The 13,022-nt window shown below is 43.9% G+C and overlaps 1 protein-coding gene and 1 long non-coding RNA gene across 3 annotated transcripts in view; one reads left to right on the forward strand and one right to left on the reverse strand.

Moving 5' to 3' along the window:
* The window catches only part of LOC121287069 (tumor necrosis factor receptor superfamily member 5-like), a 56,586-nt gene extending 47,962 nt beyond the window's left edge, over positions 1–8,624 (reverse strand). For both annotated transcript variants that reach the window (XM_041204556.1, XM_041204555.1), the window contains exon 1: positions 8,293–8,624. In XM_041204556.1, coding sequence (XP_041060490.1) covers positions 8,293–8,334 — 42 coding nt within the window. In that variant the 5' untranslated portion in view covers positions 8,335–8,624. The remainder of the gene's footprint in view (positions 1–8,292) is intronic.
* Positions 8,625–11,589: 2,965 nt separating this feature from the next.
* LOC121286937 overlaps positions 11,590–13,022 on the forward strand; it is an 80,503-nt gene continuing 79,070 nt past the window's right edge. Inside the window, exon 1 of the long non-coding RNA XR_005945117.1 lies at positions 11,590–11,696. This is a non-coding gene — a long non-coding RNA (uncharacterized LOC121286937). The remainder of the gene's footprint in view (positions 11,697–13,022) is intronic.

Below are 13,022 nucleotides of genomic sequence, written 5' to 3' on the forward strand. Positions count from 1 at the left end.
ACCCCTCAGCCCCTCCTCTCCAGGGGCAAAAAAAATCACTTTATCACCTACTGGACAGCCCTGAGGGGAAGTCCACACCTGCATGGTGCTCCACTTACTGACCACAGAGCAATGCAGAGAGACAACAGTATAACTCAGCATTGCCATCACTGTAAGCCAGCCTCAGCCCAGTACATAGTGTATAATAGCATAATATATTCTGATAGCAGTGCCATTTCTGTATCTGCTCAATGTTCAGTGCCCTGGAGTGTCTGGTGGGTTACTGAATGGTGCTTATGATACACCCCATCGATTTCTGATATCAGCCCCAATACAGGGGAGCGATCAGCAGTGGCCAAGAGGAGCTCCACAAGGAAGCCCCACCAATGCTCTCACCCCCTAATTCGCCACAAGCTGGAAGAGTGGGGGGGGGGGGGTGTAGTTGGTGATGAAGGGAGAGGTCTTCCCTCACCATCATACTCAGCACTGAAGAACTGAGGAAAAACAATTCTAAATTTTCTTCTGGGCCGGATTTTCCTAATAAGGGGAAAAAAGAATGGCAGTCGGGTCGGTCTTCTGCCCATCTCAGCCTGACTCCAAATCCAGTCCTTGGTCAAGGGTCAGTTCAAGAGGGAAATGTCGGCATCAAAGAGGCAGAAGCTTTCTGAAAGTGACAGAAAGTGCACTGTTATGGCTGCCTTGGCAGATACCGTGACCACTACAGGTAGCTCATTGAGGATCAGACTGTTTCCATGGAAAGACCTCAGGACCATAACTACTGCTTCACAGGGCCTGCCATTGCCTTCCTTAAGGACGCCCAAGGATGTGGCAGTTACCACGGGCAGACGGGTGGGAAAGCTGCTAGGATTCGGGCCCAGTGTTCCCACCACCAGTTACAGGAAGCCTGTGATGATCCTGGTGGAGGCAGGAGAAAGGAAATGCATCTTAGCCATTGAGGTGGTGGTAATGAAGCATTTTGAAGTGTAGTCACCATTGAAATGTTGGAAAATGCAGCAGCCAATTGTGCACAGCAAGTTCCCACAAACAGTAATGAGATAATGACAAGCTAATGTGTTTTAGTGGTGTTGATTGAGGGTTAAATATTGGCCAGGACACTGAGGATAACTCCCCAGCCCTTCTTCGAAATGAGGCTGTGGGATCTTTTATGTCCACCTGACAGGGCAGCCGGGACCTTGGTTTAACATCTCATCCGAAGGGCAGCATCTCCAACAGGGAAAGGAGGAGAATCAAAGCCTATGATGTGATGGATGACAGGCATTTAAAAGAAATCGCAGGTCAATTTCTTTCAGGCGGCTGGCTCTGTGTCACTGTAGAACGTGTGATTTCGAGACAGGATCTTCTGAGATCCCACCTACGGAGGTGGAAACCCTGTTGAATTGCTGAAGAGCCAGCTGTGTGTGCATTGTGTTTGCACAAATTATCTCCCACAAACTTTAGCACCATCTCACCAGAGAAACCACAACACTCAAGAGGAAACTACCCAAAACATCAGAAATCCACTCTTGGAAGCCTCTCCGCTTATTTATCTGCATTTCTATATCTCACACCTCTCTTTATCCCATTTCAATAAAATTTCACTTTCTATTCTGCAGGTTTCTTCCATTTTACACTTGAAATGTAAGCATTTTCTTCTCATTGTTTGTTTCAGGCTTTGCATTTTTTCTTGTTTGTCCTTATACAACCTCCATGCTATCCCTTTACACTTTTCTATTGACTTCCCTGAGATTTCCCCTCACTCCCTCGCCCCCATCCCATATCCACTTCTCTCTGCTTACCAACATTCTCACTTGTGCTGGTGCATAGTTTGTCTGATACCTCACCCAAGGTTTGAGCCTTGACATTGTGTGTCAGTAGGCTATTTTACCATGAGAGCCATCACTGCTCAAATTAACCCTGTTCCCACTTCGAAATGGATAGTGGCCTAAGCCAAGAGTGCTGATGCTAACTGTGCCTCCATTTCTGCCCCATCTACGCTCAGCCAATTCTACACAAGCTGGGGGCTTTGCTAGATTGGCGATGCTAACCACTATACTCGGCAGAACAATTACCACTGAATCATCAGCAGGTATAATACTCTCATAGGAACAGGAGAAGACCATTCATCCCTTGAGCCCGTTCCACCATTCATTAAGTCTGGTCTTTATTCAGCTCCAATTACCCTCCTTGGTTCCATATTCGTTAACACCTTTCCTAATTTAATGCTCCATTCTTCCCTTGCACCGTTAGGTTTCCCAGCTACAGACATCACCCACATCCTGTTCCCAGACCTCTCTTCCAACAGTGCTCTAAGGCCACAGGCTCAGAGATGAGCCAGAGTGAACTGGGGGGGGTGGGCATTGGAGTGATTATCCTCTTCCTGTGGAGCTGCCCCTTGGCTATCACTCAGCCCTTCCCCATATCACAGCTCAAATCAGAAATCAACAGGGAAGATCACAAGCACCAACTGATGTCTACCATCCACTCCATGGTACAGTTAATTGCATACAAATGCTCTATACTAGCTCTCTTGGTATATCTACCATCCCCTACTTCTCACTCACGCTAATCTCCTCATTACAGTGAACCCAAAATTTTGCCAGGAGCAACCACAGAGCACTTTCAGATAAACCCTGTATACGTTAAAACTTAAAGCAAAACCCATTGTTAGCTCGGATTACTACCCATCTGGGATTATCCCAGGGAGTCTCCCGAAGTTGATGATTAATCGCAAGGACACTAATGCAAGCAAGGCAGAGGAACATCCATAGAGGCATAAAAGAAGTGTTTATTTCATTTTCTTTGAGTACATTTGTTTATTAGTTTTCCAAATATTGCAGATTGGGGAGGGAAAGAGGCTGTTTGACTGGGTGAGGCAGTTGGAGGAGAAGGTCATGAGATAAAATCTCCAGGAATTCGTCCAACCAACACTGAGAACAGTTAGGAATAACTATTAGTAATGGCAATGCAAAAGGTCTTCTGGCTTGGTGAACACTCTCCACATTCCCACAGTGTCCCCCTGCCACCTTCACTTCAAATACATGAGATGAGAACTGAGCCCTGAAGTTTTTTCATTTAATGTATCAGTTGAACTTACTTTTTCTCATTGACTAGGGAGGGCAGCAAAACTAAGCCAATGAACACGGTTCGAAATTACATGTGGGCAGACACTGGAGCAAAGTCACGATCATGTTCATTTGATGTCTTCTGTGGTTGAAGTGTTTGCCAACACTCACTATCATGTGAAAAATGGACACATGGGTGAAGCACCATTGAGAAGGAAATCACTTTCAACTCCTGACCTGGGAATCTCCCTGTAGAATTTAGGCTTTAACTGTATTTCGTTGCTATAGGCTGTGGTTGCTTCTTCCAGATAGAAACTCGAATCCCATTTTATTTTCAATATTTAAATTTTACAAAACTTGTAAAAGGACAGCTGGGGCTTGAAAGGACAATGGCAGCTTCAAAATTTTAGAGATAAATTTAGTGGAGCAAAGTGTGTTCAGGGGAATTCCAGACTCACACAGAGAGCAAAATTATCAGCCCAGCTTTGGTAAAGTATTTAAAACAGAACTGCTCTCTTCACTCACTTCACTCAGTATCCTTCTAGAGAAGTATTTTAAAATAGAGATTTGAGAAAAAAACAAGTCTTCGAACCCAGCCACAGGAATAGGTACAACAGCTAGCTCTCCACCATAGCTTTCATTTAGCAAGTGCTGTCTGGGAAATGAGCTGAGCATGTTGTGAATGTTGCTACTGGCCTTATATAAAGTATTTAGATGGTAACATTAGCATAGGAGAAGGCATTTCAGACCCTCCGGCCTACTCTGCCATCCAATTAAATCAGTGCTGGGCCTGCATCTTAACTTCTTTGCTCCAAATCTTTTTAACCAACTAAAATCTAGTGAAATTAGTATTAAAAGCTCCAATTGACTCAGCATCCGCAACCTTTTGGGGCAGAGTTCAACATTTCTGCTATATGTAAAAAAGTACTTCCTGATTTTGCTCCTGAGGGGCCCAGAATTATTTTTAAGGTTATCTCCCCTTTGTTCTCTATTCCTCCACCAGAATAAACAGTTTGTTTTTCTGTATCTATCCCATCAAATTCTTTTAACTTTTTAAACACCTTGATCAATCACCCTTCCATCTCCTGTACTCAAGGGAATACAAGTTAAGTCTATACATAATTTAACCTCTGAGCTCTGGTGTCGTTCTGATACCCCCTACTCAGGCCAAGATATCTTTCCTGAAGATGTGGTATCCAGAACTGAACACAGATGGTGTCTAACCAAGGCTCTGGATAACTGGAGTAGAATTTCCACCCTTGTGTATTCCAGCCTCTTCAAAGCAGTAGTACCTAACACAGTGGCAAATGATGCATTGATGTTGTGGCATTGATGTATTGTGGCAATACATACCCTGTGAAATGCCCTAATTTCATCAACTCAAAATACTCACGCCGTAGGGCATCGGTATGACAGACCTGTACCCGGCAGCACATCACCCTGGTGTTATACAGCTCAAAACCCACCCTCCGGATATAAACCAAATGTTTTATTCATTCATGGGATGTGGGTGTCGCTGGCTCGTTCAGAGAGCACTTTTAAGAGTCAACCACATTGCTGTGGGTCTGGAGTCACATGTAGGCCAAACCAGGTAATGTCGACAGATTTCTTTCCCTAAAGGGCATTAGTGAACCAGATGCGTTTTTACAACAATCGACAATGGTTTCATAAAAACAAAAAACTGCAAATGCTGGAAATCCAAAACAAAAACAGAATTACCTGGAAAAACTCAGCAGGTCTGGCAGCATCGGCGGAAAAGAAAAGAGTTGACGTTTCGAGTCCTCATGACCCTTCAACAGAAGGGTCATGAGGACTCGAAACGTCAACTCTTTTCTTCTCCGCTGATGCTGCCAGACCTGCTGAGTTTTTCCAGGTAATTCTGTTTTTGTGTTGACAATGGTTTCATGGTCATCATTAGACTTTTAATTCCCGATTTTTATTGAATTCAAATTTCACCATCTGTTGTGGTGGGATTTGAACCCAGGTCTCCAAAGCATTACCCTGGGTCTCTGGAATACAAGTATGGAATGGAAGAATTTATAAAATGGGCATTTTTTTTGCAGTTCAACTGGATACGGTTAGACAATTATATATTCACCTTGCTGAAATTCTATTACAATATTGGAGCGTCTGGGTTAGAATGTGTAGAAGTAGGTTTGTCAACCCCAGCTATACTGAAAGTGGCAGGGACACTACAGCATTTGAAAATAATTTTAGTTTTTTCTTTTGTACAGCAGATAGAGTAGAAATCCACTTATCCACCCTCCCTATTATCAGTATTCTTAAGAATTCACAAGTCAAAACAACAAGAACTGGAGCTTTGAGGCAGATCAGTAAACTTATGCGGAACTTCTCAGTCTGTCCAATCAGAGAGGCACCCGGCATGGAATATTTAACTGATTGGGTAAGATAGATGCGGGTGGAGTCCACTGTATATAGTAAAGCTTTTCAAACAAAATACCAGTAATTAAACCACAAAAAGCAAAGTCAAATGTTCAAAACAAGCCTACACTTGTTCAGGTTTCTGGTGAACTTCAATTTCTTTCAAAACTTAAACTGGCAAAGCTCACCATTTAAATTAAATTTTAAATTAAATTACTAGTTCCAACCTTCCTGCTCAGTGATTCATGCATGTTACATCAGAGCATTTAATGTTCCAGTTCTGCAGGCTCAACTTAGTTCTGTTGTGTCAGAAGCAATGCATAGGCCTTATAGTTCCTCATATTATAGCGCTTCTCAATTAGCTACCAATTTCTGCTATCCATCATAGAGGTTCACTGTTTTACAGGGGCTAACAAAGGCTTCACTACTTCAATTCATAGATTTTATTATAACAGCATTCACAATTCTACCATCCAACTGAACCTTGATGCCTTTTCCCTTTACAGAGTGGAACTTCCCAGCTTTACAGGTTTGGGATCATGCTGTGCCATATTAGCAATAAATGCATCAGCAATTTCCTATGAATTCCCCTATCCACTATTTTAACAAACTTTTTTAACACATAGCCTTTATTGAATAACGAACAAAGGATTTGCAAACAGATGCAATTTCAACCCACATAGATTTCCTTCCAAATAACACAGTGAAATAACATGGTAGGCACACGTTACAGTGTTGGTGCAGTCCAGATACATTTTCTCACATGCACTGCAAAAGTTCACTTCCACAGACTCCTTACTGAAATGTACATAGTTGCTTGGGATAACAAGCCACGATGAGACATACACTGAACATAAAATTATCACCAACAGCTCAGGAACTGTCCAAATCACAGGCTGTTAATTCACTAACAGATTGCATGGCTCCAATTATAAACAACAAATCAGGTTTATTAAAGATCAAGGGTGAGCCTAGCAGACTCTACTTAGCTCTCAGTTTCTGTATATGTAGTAAAATGTCTCGATGCTCTAGTCATTCTTTGCAGAATTACATCTTTAGTTTGCACCATTGTTCAAGATACAAGATTTCTATATGAGAGAGATGGTGGCATAGTGGTATTGTCACTGCACTATTAATCAAGGGGCCCAGGCTGATCCTCTGGGGACACAGGTTCAAATCTTACTGCAGCAGCTGGTGAGATTTCAATTAAATTAATAAATCTGAAATATAAAGCTAGTCTCAGTAATAATGAACATGTCAACTATCTTTGATTATCGTAAAAACCCATCTGGTTCACTAATGCCTTTAGGGAAGGAAATCTGCCATCCTTATCTGATCTGGTCTATATGTGACTCCAGACCCACAGCAATGTGGTTGACTCTTAACAGCCCTCTGAAGTGGCCTAGCAAGCCATTAGGGATGGGCAACAATTGCTGGCCTGACCAGCAATATCCACATACCATGAAAGAATTTTTAAAAATGGAAGTGGATTATTCACAGAGAGTTCTACTAGCAAATGCAAGTCAAGTGACTTAACAAGGGGGTTATTGAGAAAACCTTAATATGGGGTAAAATTATACCCCTTATTTGCTTTGAACTGAATGGAGGCAAAGCAAAAATCCAGTCTTCAGAATGAGATGAAACTACAGATCAGAAATAGGTTTCAAAGTCGAAGGTGAAATGTCCCTATAGGTTTCCCTGATGTAGCACACACTCCTGTGAAGCAAGGTAACTTTACCATGGTGGGAACACCAGCTCTACTTATTCAGGGTACAGTCAAGGAGTTCCTGATGCAACAGTCATAAAGATCACAGACAGATAAACACAGCTGAGGGTAATGGTTTCTAACACTTCGGGTGAAGATTGTGGCTAGCACTCGATAAGCTGCCTACCTGGACAGAGATCATTCATCTGCTTCCAAAGTGGCATTGAAGTGCAGTAGTGAGTGAGTGCCACACTGCTGTAGGTGCCATCTTATGGCTGACATGTTAACCTGAGGCTCTGTCTGCTCTCTCAGGAGGACATCAAAGATCCTATGGCACCGAGCAGGGGAGTTCTCCCAGTGATGTACTTTTGAAGTGTACTAACTGTTCTAATGTAGGAAATGTGACAGCCTTATGCACAGCAAGCTCCCATAAACAGCAGTATGATAATGATCCAAACTGTCTGTTTTACTGATGCTGGACAGGGGGAATAAAAACTCCAATGCTCTTAGTACCATGGGATATTTTATGCCCACTTGAGAGGGCAGACAGGCCATTGGTACAAATTATTCTCTCAAAGACAGCACCTCCGACCGTGCGGCGTTCTCTCAGTCCAGTGCCGGCCTGCACTGTGAGATCAAGTCTCTGCTGTGGGACTTTCAGCCAACAACCCTCTGATTCAGAGTTTGGAACTACCTCGATAAGTAAGAAATATCCGATAGATCCGCATAGTTATCGTCAGCTATTTCGCGTTCCAGCGAATCCTGATGTTAACATATGGTCCTTGTCACTATTAGAAGATTAGCTCCCAACTGGACAAATGCAACAAAGACACACAGTGGGCAATGGACGCAAGAGCCTTGGAAAGGTGAGAATCGAAAGTGAAAGGAATATTTTCCGATAAATTCCTCTAACTAGGCTCCGAGTTCCTTGTAAACAAGATCATCCGCACATATCGCTAAATATTTCCCCTACCCACCCCCGCCCGCCCAGGACGGGGGGAGCCCACCAGTGTCTAACCCAGGGGGACATGTTGAGGGTCAACCTGGTCTAATCGGAATTGGGACTTCCTCGTTTAAAATGGCAGGTCTCAGTTGCCCCGGACAATACCCTCTCTAATCTCCAATGTAACGGGGCAGATTGAGGGCAGCAGTTTCTGTACTTACTGGAATAACGCAGGACAACAGGATAAAACTGAGTGAATCCATTCTCCCCGGGATGTGTCTGCCAGGTATCAGGACACGGGTTCCCCTCCTATCGATCTTCTTGCAAATACTTCCGCCTTTTTTTTGTCCCTATTGAAATTGTCAGTTCGGGGGCAGGGTGGGTAGCGATAGCCCTGCTGCTCTCCTCCGCTTCCCCCTCCGTCTGTTTCCTTCGCCCTCGTACCGGGCTTCACGGAGCGAAAGCGTTTTGAAGCTGCCGCAATCGAGCAGCAGGACGCCAGCCAGATCAACCCCTTAAAAATAGCACCCACCCACTTGGAAATGGACACTGGCCCGCGGCACTACAGCAAGATCTGCCGTTTATCAGTCCCCAGCTGTGTCACCGCCCCCTCCCCCCCCCCACAACAGCACATAAACACAGCACTTTAAAGGAGAAACGGCCCTAAAATGGGCAACAAGTACAGACGCTCTTGCATTTCTGTAGCGCCTTTGGCGACGCACGAAGCTCCCCAAACCTCTTTACAGCCCTTTGAAATACTTTGAAATTTGAAATTTGAAATAAATGAACCATTCATTGACCCTTGAACTGACCTGGTGACCTATCTAAACACTCCCCAGTTTGTTACTAGGCAGGAACCAATGTAATAAGCATTGAACATCCTGTACCTTAAATGTTACAAACTCCACAGGCTTTTAATTTAGCACCTAGGGACACAAAGATCAATGAATGTCATGACACTCTTCATTGAGCAATGCCATGGGATCTTTCAACTGAAAGAAAGCACCTTTGACAATGTCACACTCCCTCAGTACTACACTGGAGTCTTGGCCTAGATTATTTTCTCAAGTCTCTGGAGTTGGGTTTGAACCCATGGGCCAGAATTTTTGACTCGGCTTGACAAGGCATAAAATGCCACAGGGTGACATCGGGCAAGTGTCCTGATGTCACTGCGCGTCATTTAGATTTTCAGTTAGATGGGCGCACAGCCGAGTCGGCTGCGCACCCACCAAATTATCAAAAGCCTATTAAGCCCATTTAAAAACTAATTAAATTAATAAACTGAGCTGCCCGTCCAACCTTAAGGTTGGTGGGTAGCGAAAAGCCCAGGCAGCCTTCGCATTTTTCATGGAACCTCATCCACAGGCAGGATGAGGTTTCATGGAGTGTTTATAAATTGAATAAAATTTTTTATAAAAGTTCTTGACATGTCCGAGCTCATGTGGCACCATCACATGAGGGAACATGTCGTAAAATTTTTTCTTTTCTTTATTTAGATTTTCAAAACTTAAACTAATCTCCCTGAGGCACTCCTGAGGCCTTGACTCAGGGAATGCCTACCACCCCCCCCCACCCCTTGCAGCCCACACAGGGAGCGCTCAGTGTTTCCGGGTGTGCATCACACTGGGTGGGCCAGTTAAGGCCCTCCCAAGTAAAATGGTGTCGCGGACCTGATCGGGGGTGCCGATCAGGTCTACACCCACCTCCCCGACAGGGGGAAAATTCTCCCCATGATCTCCTGAATCACAGGATAATTGAGCCATGCAACCAATTTAGCCATTCAGCAAAAGAGCCCTTGCTGGATTATAATGAAAACACCCAATTCCTCGAAAAAGAAACAACTTCATTTCGAAGAACGAAAATTTCCAATCCCTCTCCCTGACCTCCCAGGCCCCTGCCCTACCCCATTCATTTAGGAATCATTTTCTGTTTCATTTCCAGTTGCTCCATATGCAGCAGTGAGGAAAACATGAGGAAACTCGGTCTGTTAATTCTCAGACTGTCACAGCCACATGTTTATTTTTTCCAGTTCCCATTTACAGCCGAGTAAATCCCCTATGTGGATTACAAATCTTGGGTGTGCAACACATGCAGTGTAGTCACCAGCAGGTTTGATTAGGTGGAGGAAAGAGCAGTTAAAGCACAATTAAGGATCAGTTCAGAATCCCCCATTAAATGCATTGTAATGACACTTTACTTTGGGATTTTCATAAGGCATCTTTTTAATTAAGTGATTTCCTTCCACTCTCTTCTTCTGGGCTATGATTCCATGGCTCAAGCAAATCTCCAGTACCTGGTCCAATGGTTCCTCTTGTCTGAGTCTAGCCTACACAATGAATATTGACAGGTTATTCAACCTTGGAGGGCATCACAGCTGAGCCCAGTTGTATCTTCACTCGACATTCAAGTACATGACCTTTGAGCCAGTGTCACCCAGGGTGTTGTGGCCCTTGCTGAATCTACCCCTGGGCAGAGGGACACAGAGGCCTTTTGTAGAAGATCAGCTAACATGATGCATGATACAGGATCCAAGCTGGAACCTTCTGATCTCTGTGTTTCAGTATCACACCATGGAATATATTTATTCACTAAGCTATCAGAGAAAGAGGCTTTGTAAAGTGTTACCTTGGTTAAGGTAAAATAGAAAAAGTTGGAAACACTCAACAGGTCCGGCAGCATTGATGGAGAAAGGAACAGAGTTAATGTTTCAGGTTAATGACTGATCATCAGCATTGGAACATGTTTAGAGATGAATAGCTTTTAAGCAAGTACAAAGACAGGGAAAGGGGAGAGGGGAGGAAAGAACAAAAGAGAAAGTTCTGTAATAGGATGCAGGGCAGGAGATAGTAAATGACAAAAGGGATGATGATGCAAGGCAAAAAAAAGTCAAATATAGAAACAAAAGATGGGTCCAGAGAAGGTGTAAATGATTGCAGCAGAATAGCAATGGACGAGGGAAGCATGTGAAATTTAGCAGAGATGATTCTCTCAGCCCAGGAATGTGGTGGAAGATAGGTCGGTAGGCCTCAAGAGTACGGACCACTCCATCAGCCAACCACATGTTTGAGGTTTGATTCTCAGTGTGTGATGCTTCAACCAGGACAATATCTGGATGATACAAACAGCCCAAGGTCTCTGAGAATGGAATCAGGGCTCAACTGTGCTGCCCTTCATGGTCAGTTGCTGCTGATCATTTAGGTGAGGAATAGCCACTTGACAGACATCAGAGGGCCGCCAGGACACATGGCTGCACACTGCAGCAAAGAGTCAGCACCTTCAGGAGGGATAGGAAAACAATACTAAACATCCAGGTTTATACTCACAGATCAGCCAGTTTAAATTTATTATTGGAGAGGGAAAGTCTGTAATAAATTGAAAGTTTGTTTTAAGAAAAGCAAGATTTATGTAAAAATATTAATGGTTATTCTACACTAGAGGTTATTCTGAACATTTTTTTATAGAAAGGAAATCATATTGGATTCAGTCAGCAGCTTGATTTTGATACACTGGCTGCAACCTTCAGAAGCCAGCCTTCAGTGGCAGCTGAGGTTCAGTGGTAGCGTTCTCACCTGTCAGCCAGGAGGTCGGGGGTACAAGTTCCATTCCAGAAAATTCATCACAAAATGTAAGTTGACTCTGGGGGAGTGCTGCCCTGTTCGATCTGCTGTCTTTTGGATGAGATGCCAAACTGAGGCCCCATCTGCCCTCTCAGGTGGAAATAAAACATCCCAAGGCCTATTTTACACAGCAGGAAAGATATCGCCACTGCCTTGGCCAAGATTCATTCCTCAACCAACAGGTTATGTGATCATTATCTCATTGCTGTTTGTGGAACCTTGCTGTGTGTAAATTGATTGCCATGTTTCCTACTTTAGAAAGTACTTAATTCGTTTTAGAGCACTTTGGGACATCCTAAGGTCCTACAGAAAGTCAAATCTTTCTTTTTTTGTTTTTTTCTTCAATGAAACCCCTTTCACATGCCAGCTTTCAGCCCATAAACTTCTTAGACTTAGATTTAGTTCCCGCAGTCCCATGTGGGACAATGGGCAGCAAGATTCACCGGCACCGTCCATCGCAATCTCTTTTGCTCTAGCCCAGGTGCTGTCCCATTCTTGAAGATCTTCCTTAAATGTGCTTCACCAGGTTTCCCTTGGCCAACCCTTTTTCTTCCATCTGATGATGTCTATTCTACTGTCACTCTGGCCGGGAGGTGAAATACATGTCCTGCCAAGCTCAGTTGTCTCTCTGAAATGATGTCCTGCAGGTGCCACTGACCTGTCCTCTTTAGTAATTCTTCATTGTTGATGTGAACGAGGCTTCCTGCCCCAGTCTTCTCCCCACGTCCCCTGTAGATGCTGATTCATGCCGCAGTACTGTTCCTCAGCCATCAGCACTGCCCTGGCACCTCACTCTAGTCACTCTTCAAGAGATAGCATTGGCAGGCTGTTCAACTATGGAGGTAACAGGAGGTGTCACAATCAATCCTGTTCCTGTCCTTATTTAACATGCACACATTCATTCACTCTTTCCACTTAGACACTGATCAAGTGCACAAAGGAATAAAAACAGGAAGTGCTGGAAATACTCAGCTGGTCTGGCAGCATTTGTTGAGAGTGAAACAGAGTTCACGTTTCAACTCTTCTTCAGATCTGGATCAGAAGTGGATAAAGGAACCCTGCTGATTTTCCTCTCCCCCTAACTGAGTGGGGCGAGTGGGGGAGGGGGGATAAATCAGGCCAATTCAACTCCCCGATGGACACCAGGTTACCAACTGAAGCTGTAATCCCTTGGCTGGTGCACAGTACCACGTTTACATGTGGGGTACATATTTACTGAGTTATTAGGGGGAGCACAGATAGTGAGATTGTTTTAACCTTCTTAAGTCAGTGAAAAACAGACAGGAGGAATGTCACCAACTCTCTTTTTAATAAATACACATCATTACAAAAAT

Source organism: Carcharodon carcharias, chromosome 14, assembly GCF_017639515.1.
Source record: "Carcharodon carcharias isolate sCarCar2 chromosome 14, sCarCar2.pri, whole genome shotgun sequence".
In the NCBI taxonomy this organism is placed as follows: Eukaryota; Metazoa; Chordata; class Chondrichthyes; order Lamniformes; family Lamnidae; genus Carcharodon; species Carcharodon carcharias.